Raw genomic sequence first — 26680 nt, forward strand, 5'->3', positions numbered from 1 at the left:
CCTCCCCCCGCCATGTCGCCCCACCTCGCCCCTAACCTAACCCGGAAATCATTCAAAGTACTCGAGAAGTTCGACCATGTGTCATATTATGATGTTTTTGCAGATCGTCTTGCTGATGACACCCAATTTGCTATAGTTGGAAGCTTTGCCGAACAAAAAAGAATTTGGAGCACACAACCGGAAGCACAACCTTGAGGCACTATGCGAGGCCATAAAACAGGTTCTTTGATTGTATGTTGTTGAATTCAATAAAAGGTCGGCTCAACTGACAATAAGGTTTGGACCTTTGACGCTCCTGCCTCTAGGTCACAGGTTTGAGTCCCTTCAGAGCCACTTGAGATTTTTCTAGCTGTCTAAGGTTCTATGGGATTAGTCAAGGCGTGCAAGCTGACACAGACAACCACAGTTATTGAAAAATCCATTAGCGTTCCCACTCTTTGGTCTTGGCATAACGTTGGACCAACAATGAAAGTCCAAACAACTATTCACCACAACTAGTTAGCATCTTAATTGAACCAAAACTTAAATAACTATTGGTTTAAGCTTAGCCACTCTAATTCAACATGGAAGTCACTTAAATTTTTGCTCTGAATTGTATACCAACTAAGTAAAGCATGTTTCGGTACATAACATCATAAAAATGGTTTTCGTGATCAAAACAATGCAAGATATCTGTACCAGTAAGAGTCGTCTTTTGTGTTATATGTACAATATGGATCTATATTGTACGATGACCATCAACCTGTGTCGTTTCAAGTGTAAAGTGAATGAATCGCATACATTGGAAAATGAAAATATATTATGTAACCTGTCCTTCCGGTCCTATGTTGATTTTGGTATGTTTCAAAATGTATTTAATTCATCCAAATCGTTATTGAATCTAGATTTTATTATTGGTTTTATTTTTCTTAGTGGATCATGTCATGTTATTTCCATGGCTCATGCAAATTGGATTCGTGGAACAGGAGGAGGATTTCCCATTCCTTAGCTGGAAAGATATGTGACCATGAAAGGCGAAGGAAGGCTGGAATGCCAACAGACGTCTATTATTGAATTCACCCGTTTCTTTTGATGAATAAATGGTGCATCAAGTTTCCTACTCTACCCTCCCCCTTTTTTTTATATTTAATGATGAACAAATTTATAATAATTTTTCGTGAATGTGATGTACATCTCATATATCATAATTCTCGTAATATTATGATAATTTAATGTCATTTATTTTGTTTTTTTTAACATACTTTTAACTAATAATCAAATAATTTCATTAAAAGTATATATTAACAAACCATAAGGGTTGTAGAGTAATGATTGAGGTCTTAGGTTTGAATCGATACGTATACAATAAATATAATCATTGAGTTTATCATGATTAATTTCTTGCGGTCGTAATTTGTAGGGATTTGATCGAGTGTTTGTAAATATTAAAATATGGTTGATTTTCATCATCCCACATTGATGAGGAGATATAAAATTAAAAGTAGGGAGTGACTACAGGAGAGGCGGGTGCTTTGTGTCAAAGTCATGAGGTTGGTTTTATGTGGTTGATTTTCATCATCCCACATTGACGAGGAAATATGAAATTGGAAATAGGGAGTGACTATATTTAAGGAGGGGTGGGTCAACTCATGAGGTTGGCTCAATTTGGTCCACCCTATTTTTGTGAAGAATAATATTTATATAGATAATTAAAAGAATGTTTTTGTATTAAATAATATAATTCGTTCATTTTAACTTTATTTTTGCAGAACATTTGTTCATATAAGAAATATTTTTATATCAATAGACTTTAGAATAACAACGAAAGACAATGATATGAATTTACTGTATATTTTATATTATAAAGTTGAATAAAAAACTTTAAAAATAATATTACTTTTTTTTCCTCACATCATCTTTCGAATCTCACATTGGATGAAGGAATGAAGGAGGGATGTGGGAGACAGATACAAAAAGAAGAAGGGCCAACTTTTTTTTTTCAATATTGTTTGTATTCCACATTGGATGATGAAATGAAAGTGGCAAGAGGTAGATCACTATAAAAACTGATTAACAATGGAACAGATATATCTTTCTTGACTTTTTTGTGGGGGAATATTCATTATCTTAGTTTGGTGATGCATAATCTTGAGCTTATAATAGTGTTGTTATAGCTTACGTACCTCTCTAATTTACACTTGAAATATTATAGAATGTTTTTTCTTCATAACTTTAAATGAAATTTCAATTAAATTTATTATAAAATTAAATTATGACTTTGTCACCTTAAATGAGATCTCAGTTAAAATCATGACTTCTGATAAAACAAGCTACTAACATTAGTTAACATTTGTAAAGTAATTTGCATGACCGTTGTCAAGTATATAAATTAGAGAACCTAAATTAATATACAATTTTAAGATTGTTATTAACTTCTCTTAATAGCTTTAATGTTAATGAGTAGTTTTTTTTTTTTTTTTGAAGTATAATATTTATATACGGTAAATAGAACAAATAAATCAACGGATGAAAATCATAATGTTTTACAAACAACATAGAGGAAAAAGGGTAATTTACTCATGTGATTGTTATTATTTTTTTGATTAACCTGGATATACAACCTGTTATGTGAGCCGACTAATATCAGGGCAACCACCTGCTTTGCAGATAGCCTGGAGTTACCGCATTTGAATCTCTGTGGCCACAAGCCCACAAGGTGATTTTTATTCCTTCTTGAATTTGAATATGAGACCTCCAGGTACTTTAATCTTTCGAACCAAACTCAAACCAATCAGAAACCACACTTATATTCAGAGATTGTTATTATTCATATGGTAGAATAAAAATACATACAAAATAAGTAACATATTTTCATCCATTTTCATATTTTAAATGTTTATAGTTCCAAAGTTTCTACTTTAATATCCAAAATTTCATGTTGTGGTTCATTCAATTGGTGTCGATGGAATGAATTATATAAAGAACAATAACGACGCATGATTCGATGGGCTTGTAAATTCGTAGCTTTGAAAACCACTCTTTCTTCATTCCCTCTTAAGATCACTCCATTTTTCATATGCAACAATCACTTGCTGTTCGATTTGCCCAGATTTTGTCATGGGTCCTGCCACCCGTTCGATGAAATGCCTCAAAGAACCCCAGGTCATTCGTCTGTTGGGTTTTTTGATGTTCTTGATCTTGTTGAGATTTGTAAAGTGACACCCAATGTAAGAAATGTAGGGAATGTTCACGTCTTGGCAGTTAAGGTTGGTGTTCTTGCTCATCTGCCCACTTCCACCTCTCTCGTTATGGCTTATGCTCGAGCTGGACATTATCGTTCTTCTGTGGCAGTTTTTAATGAGATTTCTTTTAAAGATGTAATAATTTGGAATGCAATGATGACGGGTTCAATAGAAAACGGGAGATTTAGAGATGCAGCAAGTGTCTTTGTTCAAATGTTGAGAGAAGGGATCAAGTTTGATTCTGTAACTCTTGTGATTGCCATTTCAGCCTTGTCAAGAATCACATATAGATTGGCATATCTACAGGCTGTTCACAGTTTCGGCTTAAAGGAGGGTTTGCTTTTGGACTGCGATCTGTATAATGCTCTTATTAATGCGTACGCTAGACGCGGTGACTTGGGTTCCTCGGAGCGTGTGTTTCTTGAAACAGATGTTAAAGACAGAATTTCATGGAACTCTATGATCAGTGGTTGTCTAAGCAATGATCATCCTGAGAAATCTTTATGGTATTTCAAGAAGATGGTTTCGTGTGGAAAACAAGTTGATAATGTGGGATTATCGTGTGCTATTGCATCATCAACTTGTTTGCTAGATTCGCATATTGGTAACATCGTTCATGGGTTGGGGATAAAACTTGGATACGATGAGAGCCCTCATGTTTCTGTACTGAACGCTCTTGTTTCCTTCTACTCTAAGTGTGGAGATATCAATGCTGCGTACACTGTCTTTAGAGGGATATACGCCAAGGATTTGGTTTCTTGGAATACTATGATTAACGGGTTTGCTTCAAACGGGATGATTCTTGAAGCATTTCATCTTCTTAGGGAAATGCAGTTTAGAGGATCAGTCGAACCAGATACAGTAACAATACTTGCTGTGCTTTCACTATGTGCAGAATCGATGCTTTTAAGAAAGGGAAAGGCGATTCATGGATTCGTTACAAGAAGATTACGTGGATCAGACCTGTTGTTGATTAACTGTCTTATGAACATGTACTCTAAATGCACCAAAATGGCCGAAGCTGAGAGTTTATTCGTATCTATACGCGATAAAGACTTGGTTTCTTGGAATACAATGATCTCTGGATATGCCCAAAATGGTGAGTCAAGATTTGCTCAATTTTTGTTCAAGAAACTGCTGTATCAGTCTTTGGATTGCACTTTGTCAACTGTTCTAGCAGTTCTATGTTCTTGCAATTCGCCTAACTTTCTCCGATTTGGGAAATCGCTACATAGTTGGCAACTGAAATTGGGGTTCTCAAACAATATTCTTGCGGTTAATTCCCTACTGTGCATGTACACCAATTGTGGAGACCTGAAAGCTTCTTACATGTTGTTACTAAGTGTTTCGACAGTCGCAGACACTGCTTGTTGGAACGCGATGATCGCAGGCTGCACACAAAACGGATATTTCATAGAGGCTTTAGAGACTTTCAAACTGATGAGAGGAGAAGAACATGCCAAACACGACTCTGTTACCCTTGTAAGCGTCATTTCAGCTTGTGGAAACCTTGAATTGGTATTTCATGGGAAACTGGCTCATGGGTTCGCTCTGAAAACTTCGGTTGATGGAGATGTTCGTGTAAGGAATGCTTTGATTACGATGTACGGAAGATTGGGCGACGTTGACAGCGCAATGATCATGTTCGAATTGTGTTGCAATCGCAATCTTTGTTCATGGAATTGCATCATTTCTGCGCTCTCTCAGAACAAAGAAGCTAAAACAGCAATACATTTGTTTCAAAATCTGGATTTTGAACCTGATGAGATCACAAACGCTACAATTCTCTCTGCCTGTACCCAACTTGGAACAATCAGATATGGAAAACAGATCCATGGACATATCTTGAGATCCGATTTTCACCGAAACTGTTTCATAGTTTCCGCTCTTGTCGACATGTACAGCAACTGCGGGAGGTTAGACATGTCCATCCGTATATTCCATACGTCACCACAAAAGACTGTTGCAAGTTGGAATTCTATGATTTCTGCATACGGGTTTCACAGCGAAGGCCAAAAGGCCATCGAGATGTTTGAAGAAATGATAAAGTCTGGAGAAATCCCGACGAAAACCACTTTTATCAATTTGTTATCAGCTTGTGCTCATTCGGGACTAGTCGACGAAGGCCTCACGTACTATGCTCGTATGTTTGATGGATTTGGCATAGAACCTGTCACCGAGCATCATGTTTGTGTGGTTGATATGTTGGGTAAATGTGGAAGGCTAACCGAGGCTTATGAATTTATAGAGAGGATGCCGGTGAGACCAGATCAAGGCGTTTGGGGAGCAATGCTGAGTTCGTGTAATTATCAAGGAGATCTTGAGATGGGGAAGAAGGTAGCAGATATTCTTTTCGGTTTGGAACCTAAAAACGCTGGATACTATGTTTCATTAGCGAATGCATATGTTGCTGCTGGAAGTTGGAGTGATGCAGTGAAGCTAAGAACGTTTGTGCAAGATGTGAGGTTAAAGAAACCAGCAGGTTACAGTCTCGTTGATGTTGGTTCGTGATGACTTCATAGGTAAGTCGCTAAACCTTGTTAATTATAACGAGTTAACGACACCCTGTGTCGGGCTCCAACTGTGATTTTTAGAGTTTCGTAAAGAAAATATATGAATCAACAATCAACTTGTGATAGATTTCACCATGGTCTTTATGGAAAAACCTCATAAGAAACATATAGTGAGTCTGCTTGCATACACCTCAACTAATTCCATGGTCTCCTGCATGTTTACGTTTTCATAAATCCTTACGAAGCGTGCCAGAAATCTTTTGGTGGTGCTGAGTTAGTCATACATGCTCTAACTCTTGTTTATTTATTTATTGCTTCGATCGTCATACATTAGTCTTTATTCCTTCTACTTGTTTGTTCACACACTTGCAAAAATCGAGGGTTTTCATAAAACAACCGCTCTAACCTTTACGGATAAAGGTCACATTTGCATACATCGTACCCCAAATGCTATTTTTCATACACCTTGTTTTGAGATCTTCACCGTGGTCTTTATGGACAAGACTTCATATATAGAATTAAGAAACATCTCAACCATCAAAACAAAACAAAGAAAGAAAAACACTCATTTAACTCAAAGCGGATGAATGGAAATGAAAAACCAAATGGACCCAACATATCTCACTTGGAAGTAAGGTCTGAACAGTGGGATATATATAGGCCCGTTCTCCACCCCAAAGTGTAACGCTACTAGGAAACTTGATAAAACTCTAAAGTGTGAAGTACAAGGGAGTTCGACAGAATTCACTAATGATCAATGAAATTTGTTTAGAACACTTTGGCATGGCCATCACTCCATTTTTGCGAAACAACTTTCTGTGACGCAGGCTACTCAAGTCAAACCAATCACAACGGTGTAAGACATACCATATCATCTTGCAGCAGAAAGGTACGTTCATTCATAAAGAAACCCAAACGAATCCAGTATATCTCACTTAAATCATAAACAAAAATCTGTCAGAGGTCCTAGATAAGCTTCAAATACAGATTAAAAACAAAACAAGTTCAGGGGTACATCTGAATGTTGCTGACTTTGAAATAAAGACTCAACCGTATAGGCAAAACTCACAGAACAGAAACCCAGAAAATGGTTTAAAGTAGCATATGGTTTGTTCAAAACTTGGTCGAATACCAGATACAGAATAAAGTTGTTCTCCTTCCTATAATTACTTTTGTCACAGAATCATATGATGCAGGAAGGAGATGGATCTCATCAAAGGGAGAAAACTGTCAACCTCCCCCAGATTCCTTTGAAAGAAAACATAAACATTCTAGAATGTACTAGAAAGCGAGCGTGTTAAGCTAAAACTCATAGTCAACATGTTGACTTGGAATGGTACGAGCACCCATATGGATATGGTACAGAACTGATCACTATTACCTGTGTTTGTTTTGCTCTTGCTGAGTTGAACAGAAAATTAATCATCCAGATAATAATATGATCCAGCACCCTTCTGCTCCCTGTCCTTGGTTGAGTCAAGCTTGTTAATTCTTGGCCGATAATTAGTCGGGTCACGCCTGAATGTGATGTTCAGATGCTGTACCACATAACCAAACACCAGTATTACAATCAATATTAGATCTACATTAGGACACTCCCATTTTCCCAAAGTAAATGTAACATTTGACTTAACACAACACATATAACAGAAAGTATTCAACTAATGGTATAATACCTAAAATACCCATCAACAGTGACAAAATAGAATTATTACCAAGATAAATATCAGACAGTTATGCATAATCAGGAAGGTGAGACTTACAGATAAGAAGAGGTTCATTCCGGTCAATAGCGACTGAGGTGCATTTGCAGTACAATCTATTGATGGATTTCCTTCATAAACAATGACTCTATCTGCTAGATAAGTTGCCATTATGAAGTCATGTTCAACCACGAAAGCAGTCTTCTTTGCATGGAGTATGAATCTCTTTATAACTTTTGAAGCAACAATACGCTGCTCAGAGTCCAGGTATGCACTTGGTTCATCGATCAAGTATATATCGGCAGGCTGAAACAGAAGGGAAACACTAAACGATTAAATAAATTAAAATTTTCCAAGCCCATGGCATACAAGTAAAACCACTAATTACACATATTCCTACCATATTGAAAATTAGTTTCAAATTTCTAAATTATGAGATCTATTTGCCATTCTCATGGCCATTGTCGATCCTCATATAAACCATGTTTGTATTGGTTTAAAGATAAGGAATAGTGATTAAATTAAAAACAAAGGCGGATGAAGGTGACACACTATCGAACATAAAGAACAAAATGAATTTTCAACATAACATTAATTAGAGTTCCCAGAGCCTCCAAACTGATTTAGAATCTTAACAACTGTACAGTGCCACCCTACCTCTAAGCAGATACCCTTATTTGGTGAGACTATCTGGCATTAAATGGCATTTCCTCAAAAAAAAAGTATGCTAAATTCCAGTCAACATAGTTTTAAATAAAAAAAGAGTAAGAGACTTCTTATATGGCATTTCCTAAAAAGAAGGAACGACAAGTGGCCAAAAATACTATTTAGCAGCAAGATTACCAATAATGAATCCAGTTGCGAATCTTAGTCCTCCGAGTATAAACTATGTTTTAGCTTCTTTTACCTAATAGTCACATGAAAAGTTAAATGAAGTATCATAACCTTTTTGCAGCAAGACTACCTTATTTGCTCCTAGTTCTCCTTCCTTCTCCTATTCTGCAGGCATAAGTTCATCGAACATCCATAAATAATCCAGTTCGGGCCTTGAATCACTTTCCTTTTTCCTCCCTCTCCCCCAATCAGAAAAACAAATTAATACTGCCCTATAGAGATGGACGATTCTCATGAAGCATATTACTCCTCCAACTGCAATTTTCATTTAAAAAGGTCTCCCTGAAATCCATCTTCATCAACTTACCGTCAAATCAGATGACAAGGTAGCAACTAATAAACAATACACTTCTCCAAAAGGCACGAAGCAATAACCTTTAGTGCACAAAAAGGTCAAACTAATTTATCTTTAAAACCCTCATTCTTAAGGGCAAACTCTTCTATTCTGGTTCATGTTCTCACTTGGCTATATGGTCATCCTTACTTCCTCCGGCTTATCAGCAGCAGTCTGTTCCAGGTTCCAAACTCAATGATGGCAGCTAAGCACAAGGTTCTGCTCATTGAGCTTAGGCAAAAGTAATAAGCAACATCGAAGAGATATCCATGATGCATAGAGGTTTCAAAAAGATATGCATAACGAATCCAGCATCAAACTGGTCTTTAAAAGAGAACCAGATACAGATTAAAAATAAACATGAGGTCCTAAAAGGTGATATGAGCCAGAAGCAAACCTGGCAACCAAAGATTAGCCAAGGCTACCATGTCAAAAAGGATTTAACAATAATCATGCAGCAACTTGCACATCACCTTGAAAAATAAAATATGAACCACAAGAGACCTATCCATTTAAGCTATATTGCAGGCATACTAGGGAACTAGAGATTTAGAACAGTTACTTTTTCTTTCTTGTCCACTTAGATGAGTTTTAGATCATGGAAAAGGAATCCCAAGAAAAATGTATCATGTTGCCAAAAGTCAAAAAGTATATAATCAAAAGATATTAGTATATTACACAAGCAGAAGCATAGGACTGCTATGCAATATTCCTGCGCAGTCATTTCTTGATAGGATTTGGTGCTAGAAGTAAGAATTTATCAACCAAGATAACAAAACAATGTTGACTTCTAAAAAGATATATGTAAAGGAGAGAATTTACCTTCCCTAGGCACAGGCATAATGCAACTCGTTGCAATTCTCCACCAGAAAGGTTCACAACTTCTTGATCCATTAGTTGCTCAATTTGAAGAGGCTTCATGACGTCAGAAACAAACTGTGGATGCATATATGAGTCTCGAATCTTTTGATGTAACAAGTGCCTGACTGAATGTGGAAACTTCGGACTGATTTTTTGGGGCTTGTATGAAACATTATACTCAGGTATCTCGACATCAGTGCCTTCAATAGTGTCAGGCTTCAGTATACCAGCCTAGGTTTGACGGGTATATTAGCTTAGGCACCAGAACATACAAGATAATAATCATAAACCTTTTTTACAAGAAAGAAAAGCCCCACCAGCATGCGGATAAACGTCGTCTTCCCAGTTCCATTCTCACCAAGCATCACTATGATCTGAGAGTCTGTGAATTCACCCTCGGCCACATTCAGTTTGAAACCACCCTGAGTTTTAGACATAGTTGGGTATTTATAGCGTGCATATGTTTCAATTTCCTCTGCACTTTCCTGCGGTGTCTCAGCAACCTTTTCCCATAGAGCAAGGAGAGGAGTGAAACCCAAAAAACAAGTTAATACTTAATAGTGATGCTAATGAAATGGAATTAGCTAACAACCAAGACAGTAGTACCTTGAAAGTAAGAGATACTTCACGGAACCGTAGATTTTCAGTAGGCACCTTCCCCTCCAAAAATATATTAATTCCTTCTCTGACGGAGAAGGGTAGTGTTACAACACCATATGCACCAGGTTTCCCATAGAGGCAGCAGATAAAATCTGATAGGTAATCTAGGACACTTAGATCATGCTCAACAACAATCACATAGCTGAAAATGAAGTGTCAAACAATAAAGTTCATAAGTTCTAGTAGACATCATAAGTAAAAAAAGATGAGAATAGAGAGCAAGCGTAATAAAACCTATCAGGTCTGAGCAAGGATCTGATAACTTGGGCAGCTTTAAGCCTTTGTTTAACATCGAGGTAGCTTGAGGGCTCATCAAACATATATATCTCTGCATTCTGTATGGCAACAACAGCAATGGCAAACCTCTGAAGTTCTCCACCAGACAGATCTCCTACATTACGATCTATAACTTGATTTAGCTGAAGATCAACACAGAGCTCTTCCTTTACACCTCTCTCGTCTTTTTGATCAAGCACTTGTCCAACATTCCCTTGAACTGCTTTTGGAATATGGTCAACATACTGGGGTTTTATGATAGCCTATTCAGTAGAAGAAAAAATAGTTAAAATACGTTATGCAAAGCAAGATAATACTGTATGGTACATCATAAATTAGTTACAAAAATATGCTTTATGAACAAAAGCTGAATCATACAAACACCAGTAGAAATCCCTTTGGTGGCATGAACATGAACAATTTTGTATAACCAACTAAAGGACACTGTTCCCTATGTATGACCGAGGCAGACTTGGCCAGGTAAGTGAAGACAGGCATGTGCTACTTGGTATGCACTACTTCACATGTGTCACAACCCTGCATATCCCAAATCACAAATGTGTATGTGGAAACAGTATTCCCTCCATAGAACAAGTGTCCTCGCTTAACTCAAGACCCTAGGTAAGAAAGGAAAACTTCAAGTAAAAATATTGAGGCCATACATTATCTTGTATATATACCCTTCAACAGTTCTGCTATTAAACAAAATTCAGTTCGACTTCTACTCTACTTTCTTTTTCCTGAAGAGTGAAGATTCCCTTGGCCTATGGGACTAATATAATAATTTACCTGGTAGGGGACGAGGAATCAATCTAAAGAAGATGTCACCATTTATCTTAATTCAGCATTCCCCCCAAATAAGGTATGCATCAGGGTATTTTAGCAATGTAATTGTCATCATTGCCTTAATTGGGAAGACACCTGTTCTAGGACACCCCAGTAAGCAAAAGGGCATGTAATTCAAGGTAGAGGGAGTAACAAGTAAAAGAGAATGAATAAAATAATAAGAAAACAAACAAATTCACCTATGCAATCCTTAAATGTAACTCAAAAAATCTTAATTTTCGTAGAGAAAACTCTGGTCTGTATCCAACCAATTTGTCTGAGTATTTCAGGCTTGAGAAATATTTTCTTTGGATTTCTATTAGAACAAGAGTAATGTAGGATACACTGAAGGCCATCTATACAAATAATTGGAATAAGGCACTGGAATGATTGGTAGAAAACTGATAAATGAAGACCATTTTTAATTATATGTGATCTAGTGTTGACTAACTATGATACTGGGTCAAAATGATGCTTAATACATCTGTCATTAGATGCAATTGCAATTGCATGGCCCAACAATAAATTGAGGTGTCAACTTGATCCATTTAATTGATAGATCAATCAATTTTTCTGTGCAAACAAGAGAGCCAAAGAGATATAATAACCACCAATAACTATTGGTCCAGGATTTGGCATAGGTTTCGAGGGAGCAAAGGAGCTGAATATTAAGTTTGCTCAAACAAGAAGCGGGAAAGACGAAAAACTGAGGGAAGAAAAATAAAATGAATGAACACTCAGTTAAAACTACCCCAACAAACCAAAACTGGAGAAACTACACCATCATAAAGAAGAAACCATTAACATCCTGACAAGCGTCAGCCAATTATCAAGTCCCTTTAATTAGGAATAGTATAGTAATAAATCATTGAGTAACTTGAAATAATAATCACCGTAACCTTTTAAGCTACCTGGCCCTTTTATTTAAGTGCTGAAAGGGAGTAAACAATTTGTTAGAATTTGGAAATCACACATATTATACTTCTTTAAGGATGGCTCAATTTAGTTGTTACTCTTAGTCCAATAAAGTTAGTATCGTTCGAATCATGATGTTCCTCTAACTTCGTCAACTAAGATAAGAAGTCCAGCAAATAAAGTGAACTTTCACCTTCATATATTGCAAGTACTATAATATTAGGACACAAAAAGAGTGCACCTTTAGATTATCTTCCAGAATACGTGTGAAGTAATTTTGCAACTCAGATCCTCGGAAGTAGGTCAAAATTTCTTGCCAATCTGGGGGGTTCTGTGAAATTTTTGAAAGCTTAAATCAATTCTAAATAAACATAAATGTGTGTGTCCTTGCCTGCACCAAGAATATATTAATGACAAGGATCAACTGAATTACACTAAAACGCCCCAAATTGGGTTTCAATTTCCCAGCCAAAACTTTGAGGGCAGTAGACTTCCCAATGCCGTTTGTTCCAACCAGACCAAGAACTTGCCCTGGACGCGGAACCGGCAACCTGGCATTCAAAATATATCATTTCACTATTCACCAATAACAGCAGCATCATTCTGAAGTAAGCATGGTGGTTTGCTAACCTGTGTAATTTAAAGCTGTTGACCCCATAACGGTGAGTTGTATCTTTGTCCAAATCTTTCGGTAAATTAATGATCTCAATTGCTCCAAATGGGCATTTCTACATTGACATAACAAAAGAAAAGCAGGTTGAAGCACTGAATCATCTTTGTGTGTTGAAAAGATTGCTGGGCAAGAAGATATCACATGGTATACCAACCTTGACACATATACCACACCCTATGCAAAGCTCTTCAGAGATATAAGCAGTCTTAGATGCAGAAGTGACCTCGATACACAATTTACCTACAAACAAATTGAAAGGAAGCAAATATTGATGATAGAAGAATCGTTACAAGGTCTCAAACAATAATGTTTATCAACTTCTTCCTTTTTGTAGGAATAATCATCACAAGAAGAGCACAGCAGAATCAGTATTATATTGTTAATGCTTAACAATATACAAGTATATTCCATTCAAAATTACCATTTTGCTTCCTTTATTAGCCAATGCCAATTCAGTATATAACTTACCCTTCAGGAAAGAGAACTCAAGGAAATAAACCATTTTACCTCTATAACCAACAATTATTTGTCTCAGCATTAGTCTCATAGGTAACCAGATGTACTGATGGTATAATCATCTAAAAACTCATCAACAAATAAGGCATGGGTTTAATGCCATCCTTGGTGTATTCCAATCTCATAACAAATACTGATGACCACATGAATCCACAGATGTTATTGCTACATCACCCTTGTCCAACACATGAACAAACTTCATAGTCATGTTTCATCTTATTGCAAACCCTACAAAACTTTCTTAGGTGAACCACTTCTCTGATATAGAGGAACACATGAAGGTCATCTTAGTTACCATGATGTCTCTCCAGCAGTTAACAAAGATAAAAAGTCCGACACTTCCTCAGCATCAAAGCAAGATGACTTTTAAAATATTAGCTCAGATGAGATGGCATATTCATAGCAGAACTAGTAAGCGTAATCTGCTGATACTAATTATGATGTCCAACAAAAAAACAACTGCTTATAGTAGAAGTTAAAACCATTGAACTTCTATTGTTCTACGTTGTTCGGGCATCTTTTAAATCCTTAGGACAGATTATTAGTCCTTATAACAGAATATGTTTGTCAATAGTTTGGATTCAAATTGTGTCACTTGGTGATCTAATATGACCCATGATCCAACTAAATGGATGACTTAATCCATTAGGTAATGGATCATCATCTGATCCATGATCTATGTATCAGATTATGATTAGGTCCATTTGATCAACCTTTTCCACATCCCCTTGACAAAATTTCCACAATTGCTAAACATAAATCACATTTTCATATAACTTTAATATACTTATTGTACCTTGTAAGTTTATCAAGCATAACAGCAAAAACTTAATGATAAAACCATATTTAGGAAAAGGACCATACTATAAATGCACTAAGGGCCCGTTTGGTTTGATGGAATGTTTTTGAGGGATTTGGGAATGGGAGGATCTGGAATTGGAAAATTTTGAAACTTTTGGTGTGTTTGGTTTATATGAATTGGATTGGAATTGAATTCTTTTTCTTATAAATAATTTATAAAAACAAATCATAAAAAATTATAAAAATAATCAAATTACCTTTTTATTAATTGATAATTACAAAACAAGTCTTTTTAACATATATTTAGAACATTATTACAAGCAAATCCTATGAAATCCCACGAAGTACCAACTTACCCCTTGGGATTTCAAAATCCTATGTTTGTAGGATCTCAATGAAATCCCGGGATTGCAAATCCAGGAAATCCTTCAAACAAACATAGAATTGGAATGGAATTCAATTCCAAATCCAATCCAAACCCCTAATCCAAATCACAACTCTACTTTTTATAATAACACACGTTCTACAAAACAATTTTCAAGATGAATGAATGTTGAAAACACTGTATTTAGTAAAAACATTTTTTTCTGAATTATCTTGCCAACAACCATGTGATATAGGCCTTATCTATCTACAACTTTTTCCAATCTTGATGCTATTTATCTATGCAAAAACATTCTATTAGTATCATTAGAAAATTTGTAAAATTCTAGATGTTAATATTCTTCATAAACCTTTTCAGATCAGTAAATAATTGCTCTAAGCCTCTATCTTCTTTTTCCATGTCTTCTTCATCAAACCATAAGATTTCATTCTTCATACACTTGAGCAGAAATTTCATTTTGGCAAATAATCATAGGCACTAATAATCAATTGATGATTGAAGTCGAACTTTTTGATGGTTCAAAGGTAATATGTGGTCATTATCAAAGATGGCAGTGGAATTAAAAAGATATAGACTTCTAGAAGAATAAATTTCTTTAATAAAAATAAGGTGGAATTTCAAATATTCTTGTCCATGTCAAAATTTTCATATATGATTCCAAGTTAACACCCTATGTTCTTTTATTAGCAACCTTGCATACATCATCTCATTTGTGTTTCCTTCTACAAGAAGGTAGTTGTAGACTTCACGATTTTTTCCATCCCATTGTACTTTGTAAAGATCTACAACATCCATTTCTGTCTAGTCTCTATTAAGATCTCCTCATTTCATCATCGTAAATATTTTCATTGGGAGAATGGCAGTGGGGTATGGAAGAATGATACATTTTGCCCAAAAGAGTTGTCAAGATGACAAATCCTATAACTTATTATTGTAACCTGATAAGGAAGAGTAAACCAAGTGTGTGGTAAACTACAACAAAATTTAATGTAAACAAAGTAAATGTAATATTAATCAATAGGTTAAGAACAATTGCTTTCCGAGAGCACGGAGCTAGGGTAGCAGACTATGTTGGGGCCCATGTAGCTAACAATGACCGAAGGAAAGGAGTTTGGAGAAGATAGAGGGTGGGCGTGGGGAGGGGTGGACCAGTGGCACTTAAGGTACCAGAGTCCTACATTAGACAAAGGGTGGTGTTAGTTTTTCCAGCCTTTAATGTCTTACTTGTGCATCTACTTGTGGGACCACCCTTTACGTATGTCAGCGTTAGTATTTCCTATTTTTACTATGTATGCCAATCTTTGTTTTTCTGCTTTTATTTTTTGCCAGACATAAGGTAGGCTGTCCTCCTGCCCTGGTGATTTGCGAGTGCAACACTCTATGCCCCATGGTTGTTTCATCTTATATCCCTCGTACTATACATGTTGCTCGTTTGCCCACACTTCTCTGCTACATCCCACACTTGTTTTTTTTTTCTTTTCAAGTTGGGGGTCTTCAGGGAAACAGCCTCACTACGACACTACCCCTTCATGGTAAGGTCTGCATACATCCTACCCTTCCCAGACCCTACCTCTGTGTGGGATATATTGGGTTCGGTTGGTTTGGTTTATCTAAAACACCCAACACCACGGAGAACACTATCTCAATCTATAAAAATAGAACAGGTAATATAATCCAGAATAAGCTAATTTTGTTTCTCCCAGCTTTTAATCAAGCAACTAACACAACTACCATATCAAAATTCAGTCACGATTGTGAAAAACAAAAAATCCATAAGAGGCAACACCAAAGATCCTACATGTGCTAAAAATTAGTTTCTTACTTTTAATACAAAATCCTGGAGATAACTGAACACCTCAACTAATAATATGAATGCACATGCCCTGAACTAATTCAACATTACAACTACCAAGTATGTATAAGACCAAACGTATCCAACCTGTTAAACAAAATCAGTGCATCATAGAAGAAGACATAAACAACATCTTCAGTTCTGAAGACTCGCTTTTTTTTACTTCAAAACCAAACGACCAGCTGATATCAGTAGGAAAAGAAATCATACTCAGCCGAGTTAACAGATTATCCTTCCGTTCCAAACTATTTGACTAAATAAATCACTCTAGATCCAGAAAATCGCAACATTAGAAGTATCTACATAAAACTAAACCCTACACATGAGAGATAAACCCTATACAGATCAATTCAGAAAACCTAAGTGATGAAACAGAGATATCAGAAAGAAAAAAAAACATCAAAATAACAAAATAAATTGAGCGAACGACAATCTAAAGTTAACAGTGAGAAATTGTTACCAATTTTTACAACAGGGCAGCTCTTTTTGCATTCTTGCCGGCACTTCTTTGGCTTGCAACGGTCTTCCTTGATAATAGCGATACGCGTCAATCTATCGGCCATTGATGAAAGGATCGAAAACGCACCCACACAATTCAGAAGTATGTTCGGAACGAGTGATTCACCGCCCACCGCTTCTTTGATCAAGGGTTCCGGGAACAGGATTATTCCTTTTGCCCCTTTAACTTTACGTATATTTCTTTTTCTCGTCCTTATGCTTTAACATTTATCAAGTTTAACCCTTCATCTTTTGTAGTCAACAAAGACGCTTAAAAATTTGTCTAATAATTATGAACTAAAGAATTTTTGCCTCCCAAAATAAAAACCATACTTCGTTATAAATCTATACAATATCATAAAACATTTGACAGCAATTCTTAAAAATCATTTTTTATGCATAAAGTATTGTTTATTGATGCATATTACTTAAAATTCAATATTACAAGTAATTTTGTATAAGTACAACTTATTAAAGCAACACATTCGTATAACTAACTACAGATAAACATAATCAAATACATGATAAATATCCATTTTAAATATAAAAAATCTAAAATATAATTAAGATAATTATTGAGTTCTAATCGAATATTTAATTATTATTTTTTTAAAAAGTATATTATTAAACATAAATTAAATTACTTTGTTACGTTAAATTAAATTATAATAAAAATTTTGAATTAAAGAAATTACACAAAACAAGAACTTTTATATATACAATACTATAAAGCATTTGACAACAACTCTTAAAAATCATTTTTTATATATGGAGTATTGTTTATTGATACATATTACTTAAAATTCAATATTACAAGTAATTTTGCTTAAGTACAACTTATTAAAACAACATTTTTAAAATCGTGTAACTAATTGCAGATAAACATAATCAAATACATGATAAATATTCATTTTAAATATAGAAAATCACAAATATAATTAAGATAATCATTGAGTTCTAACAGAACATTTAATTATTATCTTAAAAAAATTATATTATTAAACATAAATAAAATTACTTCGTTACGTTAAATTAAATTATAATTAAAAAATTAAATTAAAGAAATTAAACAAAACAAGAACTTTTAAATAGTTAATTTGATACTAACATCGATATAGTTCTTTCAAATTTTTATGATATTTTATTCAAAAATAAAAACATTATTGCTTTCTCAAAACCACATAAAATTGTAATATATTGACACAGATAAAGAATAAAATGAGACATCGAAATCGAGATGTGTCTCGATGCATTGCACGAGTACCTATCTAGTTTTTCAAAATTGATATGAAAGTTAGAAGTCATATTTTTATCAGAAAAAACCTGATGAAAATTTAATGAAAAAAATCTGATTTTCAACAGTTAAGTTATTGAACATTTTTTTAAAAATAAATTCATGAACTTTCTAAATTCTATTATGTAGATCTTTTAACCTATACAACTGAGATTTAGTTGGCTACTCGCATGTTAGAGAACTGATGAGAGACATAGTCGATGCCAATATAGCTGTAATTTTGGGTATCTAATTGAAATGGTATATATTCGTTGTGTTTATTGGATCTATTTATTCAACTTTAGAAAATTATGGAACTTATTCGTTCATAAATACTTACAGGGACTTAATTGTTTAAAATATGAAAATTTGTTGGGTTTTTTTTTCAACCACATGAACCGGCAAAATAGCAGATTTAATCAGTTGAAAAAAGTCTAGGAATTTATCTGTTTAAAAAATTATCCAAAACTTAATCATTCAAAATTGCTAGACTTTTCTCTTTTTCATTTTAAAAAATCATATTGCAACAATCTTAATGTAACACCCTCATTTTTTTTTTTTTTTTGAGAATGTCACGTAACCTGAATCAATTTCCTGAATACATAGTCCAAAAGACGGCTAAAATATCACCGTTCTAATCGTTTACAGCGGAAGTCTTTGAATCCCAAAATTTTAACTTAAGTTCAAACCCACCTTCACTTGGGGTTAAGTTACAAAAGATCATTACAGCGCATCTTAGACAAAAGACTAAAATGAGATAATAATAGGCAACACTCTAAGCATGTCCTTTGCCTTTGTCCGTCATTGAACTATCTGGGCCTGAGATGCATACTATAGTCAGCTTATAAAGCTCAATGAGTTCATGGTTTTCGTGTATAAAAACATTGTACGTCATACATTTCAACTTGTAAACCTTGTACCAAGTAGCATGCAATTTCTGAAAACATGCAACACTGAAAGAAATGAGATCTCCTAAATTATATGTCTGAAATGGGTCATTTAGTCACAAACACGCCCTGGGTTGATACTTTATTCTCGATTGATCACCCACTTGTCCGGGTAGTGTTTTATACTGGTCGTGACTTATTAGTCACCAACACGCCCTGGGTATCACAATCTTAACTTATCACCCACTTGTCCGGGTAGTGTTTTATACTGGTCGTGACTTACTGGTCAAATGCCCAACCTTAAATCATCAAACTTTAGAAAAGCATGCTAGAGTTATTCGAAACATGATTAAACACATAGCATGCAATTGATCATAAAACGTCATACATGTAAAACATATCATGTATGTAAACTGAAACATCATGCATTTGTACCACCATCGTATAATGCTTGAAAATCAATTTATACATAGGTATGCATCCCATTGTAAGTCTCATGAAGACTCACCTGATAGCGTTGATTGCTTAGTTAACGGCGTTGACTGGTAACCTACAATTTATAGTAGCGAATAATACATAAATGATAATTTCCTCAAAAGACTATAAAAGTCATCTTACGGTCAACTATTCGCTTGCTATTCTAGAAGTCTTATCGAACCATCGTGGCTAAGGATGAAACTCTAAGGCTGCCTCTGTGCTAAGTTTGGGAGAGGACCAGAGCCTCTGTGGGTGACCAGAGCCTCTGTGGTATCGACCAGAACTTCTGTGGTCTCTCTCTTCCAGAGCTTCTGGTTTCACGACCAGAGCCTCTGGTTCCAAATCATAAGAAAATAAGACAATCACCAAGGGCCGGAGCCCCTCTGTGGTCTCTTTCATAGAGCTTCCGGTCTCACGACCAGAGCCTCTGTGGTTGAGCCTTAGGAAATAACTCGGTACCAAGGACTAGAGCCCCTCTGTGGTCCCTCCTCCAGAGCTTCTGTCTAACACAACTTGATACAGAGCTCTCATGTAGAGTTTCACTATAACATAACTTGATACGAATCTCTCATGCAGAGCTTCTGGCTAGCATGACACAAAGCTCGCATGACACAAAGCTCTCATGCAGAGCTTTTGTCTAACATACTTGATACAGAGCTCTTATGTAGAGCTTCTGTGTAACATTTTCTAAGGTGGCTTCTAAGCAGGATGCGATACAGCGTGTTTAACAAAAGAAATCTAATCCTTGAAATCGAACCCTAAAACACATTCTAGGGTTCTATACAGGGCAAAAGCCACGGCTAAACATTGTTTAAATCATAAATTTGGTCGAGTATTTACCTCTAAACGACGGGAAGCAGGAGGGTTTCTTGCTGGTATGAACTCCGGCTTCTCTCATTCTCTCAAACTCGACGATTCCTTCTTCTTTCAAAAGGATAACTACTCTAGACCAGTACCCCTGATTTATACTCAGGCGGTTTGGCCTATTAGTTGACCAAATCGGCCAAATCCCGATTTTTAGGCTGTGAGACTGTCTTCTCCACAGCATGAAATCATGCAGGTTGCAGTTTCCCCTTATGGGCCAGGCACCGCCTGTCCTCTGCTGCCTCTCCCAAGCTGACAGCAGGCTCCCCCTCCTCTAATTGGAGCCTTCAGCCCTTAGCCGTAAGTAAAAACAAAGTTAACTTATTTTAAACCTCTAACTTTTATTTAACATATATATATATATATGTGTGTGTGTGTGTGTATATATATATTCATGAATAAAATAGAAATAATAATAAAGATGCCTTATTTTATTCCTCGAAATTTTTGGGTTTTACATTTAACTTGATAAGCAAATGCAAGTGTAGACATGATTCTACAAGAGCTTAAAATGCTCAAAACACTCACTAGCGGGTTGGATATCCAAGTTAATAAAAAAAATTGCTCTTATTTTAGTTGCATATTATTATACATTGATTTGCTTCCATTTTAGTATATTTTGCCATAATATCAAAACGTTTTGTGTCATATTTAGACTGAGTCATCTTCGAAGATCACTGGTCGAGTCCTTCCAAGGTAACTAAGAATTTTTCTTAACTGTTCTTCAAAGCCTCATTAGTCTATTATATCAGAGTTAAACTTACGATATGTATCCTTAATAGTGAGATGAAGAAAGTAGTGTCAAAATACAACTATGAAAAGGAGTTTAGTTCAGATGTACTTCATCATTAAAAATAAAATGGAAACAAACTTATTGTACTGATGTGCTAGATATTGTATCTCTACAACATTAAGTGGTAACTCATGCATGTATAAATATGTTAACAATATCACCTTTTCAATTAATATAATGGTAAGACCAAGTATCGTATTCTAGAGGATAAGTATTATAGGTTGCAAGATCTCAAGATGAAAGACTAACTTCAGATGGTGAATTCGAAGAAGTATTTTTGATGAGGTGTTTTATAACTACTCATGTGAACAAATAATAAAAAGAAGTTAGGGTGTATGGATCCGTTAAGATATTCAACCAAATAAAGTTGGCAGAATGTTAGAGTAACACATATCCATAAACTTAACCTTTATATCGAATGTTAGAGTAACACATATCCATAAACTTAACCTTTATATCTCTATGTAATGTTAGAGTCTAGACAATGGCTCAAATCTTCCCTTATATAAGGTAAATGGAACGAAAACGACTCTCAACTATTCTAAGTAGCTCTCTCAAGTATACTTCCATATCATTCAAGTTAACTTGTGTTTGTTAGTTTATCTCTAAGTCCAACACACTTTAACACTTTTAAACAAGTATCAACTTATCCATGTATGTTATTTTGCAATATATACTTGAAAGATACAGTTGGAGATATTTTTTATTTGATTAACAACTTCCACCACCAAAAATTGGTTTTTAATCTTAACTTGCCGCATCATAAATATAAAAAAGCCATTAAAGGAAATTAAAGTACAAGAATATAAAAGACAATAATGGAAGACGCACTAAATAAGAGAATTGTAAAACTTAAAAGCTTCTTGGAAATTAAAAAGAACAACAGAAGAAGTATCTAAGATGAAGCTATATCTGCTTACGTAACTACTAGATTGCTTGCTCAAAAGTGCCCAACACCCCTCGTCTTTTTTATACTAGGAAAACGGGACAGAAGTGCCAAATGATAAAACTTTTATTCAACTTTAACAAAAGCTAATGCTAGGTCATTATGCATAAAAGAGGGTACAAAGATATGAGATCAATTTAGTATCATAAGATCTCCAATATATGAAGTCAAGTAGCTATAAATGAGGTAGATAAGATCACAAAAAATCCATACAAAAAGTCATAGGAATTATTCTGCAGCGCATGTTGTAGCATCCTTCCAACATTCATTTCTAATACCTCGATTTTTAACCCAAAAGTCATCAAACTAGATTGTTTTTACTTCCAAACTCCATAAATAATAAATATGTAAAATGATAACGGATAAGACTCAATTAACAAGAGAAAAATGGAGAAGTTATACTATATTATTTATAATATATTATAAAGCATTTGACAAAAACTCTTAAAAATCATTTTTTATGCATGAAATACTATTTATTGATACATTTTACTTAAAATTCAAGATTACAAATAAATTGTGCATAAGTACAATTTATTAAAACTTTATGTTTGAATTCGTGTAATTAACTGCAGATAAACATAATCAAATAGAGAATAAACATCTCATTTTAAAATATAAAAAATCTAAAATATAATTATGATAATTATTGAGTTCTAACAGAATACTTAATTATTATCTTTATAAAAAAATATATTATTAAACCTAAATTAAGTTACTTCGTTACGTTAAATTAAATTATAATAAAAAATTTGAATTAAAAAAAATACACAAACAAGAACTTTTAAATAATTAATTTGATACTAATATTGATATATTTTTTGCAAATTTTATATGATATTTTCAAATTTATATTTTTTCAAAAATAAAAACATCATTGTTTTCTCAAAATCACATAAAATAATATTATATCGACATGGAAAAAAATAAAACGGAACATTGAAATAAAAATGTGTCTCGATGCATTGCAGGAGTACCATTCTAGTCAATATAAATAATAATATGTATTTTCAGTTAATTTTTTTCTCAATCATAAAGAAGAGATTTTATAAGGGTTTAAACCCGATGCCTTGCACAATAAGTCAATCACATGATGGACCGGTCATCAAAAAAGCATCGCAATCATTTTGGTGGTAAGAAATTCCCATACTTGAACTTCCGTCCAACCATCATTCCTCGGTTGTATAAGGCCTTTGACTTTGGGTAAAACCAGTGGGGTGTGGGTGTTTTGACCATCCTTTGGATGGATTTGAGGACAAGATAAACAGATACGCCGATGAAAACTTGAACCATATTTTTTATCTACCACTTGCATAAGAGGCTCAAACACGAAGTGGTTATCTATTATTTTCTAGACAAGGTAACATGCGTAAGTTGTTTGAGGAGGCAATATTTGGGACAAAATCCGGCAGAGTAACAATATGCACGAAGAAGATGATCTACAATCAGTGAATGAAGCCTTATATAGCCACCGACGGTTAAGTCGGTTATTTTTTTGCAGGAAGTCATGTGTGTTCCCAACATACGCGACTATTCGGGTGTATGGCTGGAAAACAACGACCGGATCCGTTTCTTACGTGCGGGTTCTTTTTCGGGACCGTCGCCAGGGGCTCTGTCCCTTGGAACCCCACTAGGGGCGCTGCCCCTGGACCCCGCATTCACGAGATCAACTTAACTTATACGAGCGTGCACTCCGCACTCGAATTGTTTCACATTAATCCCGATCATACCAAATAGCTTGATGACACTAAAATCACCAACACTTTCCTTGCGTGAGTTAATTTAATTTGGTTTTGGGTTAGTGAATTAAAATTAAATTAAGCCAATGAATCCATTTAGTTAGGATTAGTGTCTTATTTGGGTAGACATTGATCTACTTGACTCTTGGTTTGTGACTCTAACTAATTAGGGGCTGTTTACCAAATGCTTACTCGGGTAAGCACTTACCAAGTCAAGTTACCTCATCGGATGAATATGGTAAGGACCAAGAATCTTACCCAAAAATAGCGAGACAATGACCAAGATTCTTACCCGGTAAGTGAGGGCGACGACTCTTACCATGGTAAGCACTTACCGGGTAAATTGTTGCATGCAATGTCGTTTTGGTGGACTAAAATCTTACCCAATAAGTAAATAATAGTGTTAAATTTTATTGATAAGCACTTACCAGGTAAGTATTTGGTAAACGACCCCCTACTATAAATTGTTGATCATGTTCATCCAAATTTGAGTATGAAAAAGGAGCATTATCATCTCTTCTTTTTTAGACCTGATGATCTTTATGCATGTTTGAATCGTCGGTTTGTTTTTATTTTGGTCATTGATGTAATCCAAATTTGGGCCAATTTAGGGGACGTTTATAAAATTTTTACTTAGGGTAAGCTTTTACCAAGTCACATTCTCTTACCGGATGAATATGGTAAGGACCAAGAATCTTACATGGTAAGAGCGAAGACAAGGACCGAGAGTCTTACCCGGTAAGTAATGGCGACGACTCTTACCACGGTTAGCGCTTATCGGGTAGATTGTTACATACGATGTCGTTTGGGTAGACTAAAATCTTACCCGGTAAGTAAGCGATATAATTGAATTTTACCATAGATATAAACACACATGTCTATCTTGATACTTTGAAACTCTTCTTATCCATAAATTTGATTGTTTTCGTTGGGTAACTGATATGTGTAAATTTTTTAATTATTGGGTTTTATTACCATAAGTATTACTTGATGTAAGCATGACAACTTATATATTTCTTTTACCTTCTTGTTTTTAGGCTTCGTTGATTTTAATTTGATCACGATCCTGATCGGTTCCAACTATATGCAATGGAGAGCACAAATAGAATTTTACCTTCAGTTTAATCAGGAGATTGATGATTGCCTAAAATTAAAAAAAAAACAGTCGAATTAACTTAGAATAGTATTGTAATTGACATCAATACTCGTGCTAAATGGCACAAACCAAATAGGATGGCTAAGAGTGTGATAAGATTTTCCATAGGTAAAGTACATAGAGGATCCATAGAAGAACCTGAAAAATGCAGTTGATTGACTATCTAAAGAACAATTAATAAGAACAAGGTAAGGAGCACGTATAATAATTGGTACGATTGGCCTGTGATATTACAGCTCAAGATAAAAAATGGGATTTTAACAAACTCGTTTATGCGTGATGTGAGGAACTAGAGAGAATTGAGAAAGAAGTGCCTATGATCTATCTGTTAGAGAAACCTAAAGAAAAGGAAGAAAACAAGCACAATCTGACGCAGAGACTACCAACTTCAACGCTAAGGGAAAAACTACAAAAAAGAAAGGCTCCAAAACTTTTAAGTATAAGTGCTACTTTTGCAAGAAAGTTGGGCAAATGAAGAAGGAATGCAGTGGCTTCAAGGCCTGTACGGTTAAGAAGGGTAAGGTTTTCCCAAACTCAATAATTTTTTTAGAAGTTCATTTTATTAACATCACTCTAATCAATTATTGGATTGATTCAGCATCACCAATTCATATTACCACTTCAGTGCAGGGTATGACGAAATGGAGAAAACCCTGGAAGTATGAACAACAAGTTTGTATAGGAAATGGAGCTAAAGTTGCAGTCAAGGCTATAGGAATACTGGAACTAGATTTAGGACTAGAAAAATCTATTTACGTGTACAATGTTTATATTATTCCCTCACTTAAACAATGTAGAAAATGGTCAAAGTGCCTCGGACGTCATTTGATTCTACCACGAAGGTATGTGGAGAACGGTATAGGTCATGAACAAATTACACGGCATGCTACAACGAAACTAGTTTTGTATAACGTTAATATATGTTTAAATGTCTTTATAGATTGTTTTGTAGGTCTAAATAATTGTGCGTCAGATATAAATATGTAAAATTGTTATAAGTTGATAAGACATTTTTGGACGTTTTGACAAGGTTTTAAGACGCTTTTTAAATAAGCGTCATATTAGTTTTTTATACAACATTATTTAATAAAACGTCTCCAAAAAACAAGGATCCTTTAAAAATTTATGCTTATAAGATATTTTTTAAGAGAATTTTCAACAGTTTATTTATAATTTCTTTAAAATAGAGAACCAAAAGTTAAAATCACTAAAAAAATTACATTCAACTTCAACAAATTCTCTATTTTAGAGATTTTAATATAAATTATATTATTATAATATTCTCTAATTTATTATCTCAGTACATTTTTTAAAATAAACCTTATATAAAACAATACAATTCAATTTCATTGGTGAAATTTAATAAAATAATCATTTTTTTCTCAACATCAAGTTTTAGAGAATTCTCTAAACTTTGAGTTATTTCCATGTGTTCTCTATTTTAGATAACATTATAGAGAATCTGTTTGAGTAATACAGAGAATAAACCTACATTTTCTCCATTTTAGAGAATCTGTTAAAGATGCTCTAATAATGATGGATGAAGGATCGTGTGAGAAGGGATGTTACGGTGAAAAACGTAAGAAGAGATCTGAACCTTTGATCACTTTTAATCTCA

The 26680-nt window shown here is 34.7% G+C and overlaps 2 protein-coding genes across 3 annotated transcripts; one reads left to right on the plus strand and one right to left on the minus strand.

Moving 5' to 3' along the window:
• Window positions 1–2975: 2975 nt before the first annotated feature.
• LOC112529643 (pentatricopeptide repeat-containing protein At4g19220, mitochondrial) lies at window positions 2976–6557 on the plus strand. Its single transcript, XM_025140983.1, has one exon. The coding sequence runs from the start codon at window positions 2976–2978 to the stop codon at window positions 5730–5732; it is 2757 nt and encodes a 918-aa protein (XP_024996751.1). The 3' UTR covers window positions 5733–6557.
• A 138-nt stretch (window positions 6558–6695) lies between these two features.
• On the minus strand, window positions 6696–17047 carry LOC112499678 (ABC transporter E family member 2-like). 2 transcript variants are annotated; one of them, XR_003067249.1, is made up of 11 exons: window positions 16890–17047; window positions 13030–13115; window positions 12833–12930; window positions 12636–12753; window positions 12444–12533; window positions 10421–10725; window positions 10133–10328; window positions 9844–10029; window positions 9488–9757; window positions 7498–7762; window positions 6696–7272 (listed from the first exon to the last, which is right to left on the minus strand). XR_003067249.1 is itself a non-coding variant. In XM_025103000.1 (11 exons), exons 1-11 carry the CDS (start codon window positions 16990–16992, stop codon window positions 7153–7155), a joined length of 1818 nt encoding a protein of 605 aa, XP_024958768.1. In that variant the 5' UTR covers window positions 16993–17045; the 3' UTR covers window positions 6696–7152. The 2 variants fall into 2 exon arrangements, 1 of the variants encoding a protein (XP_024958768.1); XM_025103000.1 differs by having other exon boundaries at window positions 7498–7743; window positions 16890–17045.
• Between the last annotated feature and the right edge of the window lie 9633 nt (window positions 17048–26680).

The sequence above is a fragment of the Cynara cardunculus genome (genome assembly GCF_001531365.2).
Source record: "Cynara cardunculus var. scolymus isolate 2C chromosome LG 16, CcrdV1, whole genome shotgun sequence".
Classification (NCBI taxonomy): domain Eukaryota; kingdom Viridiplantae; phylum Streptophyta; class Magnoliopsida; order Asterales; family Asteraceae; genus Cynara; species Cynara cardunculus.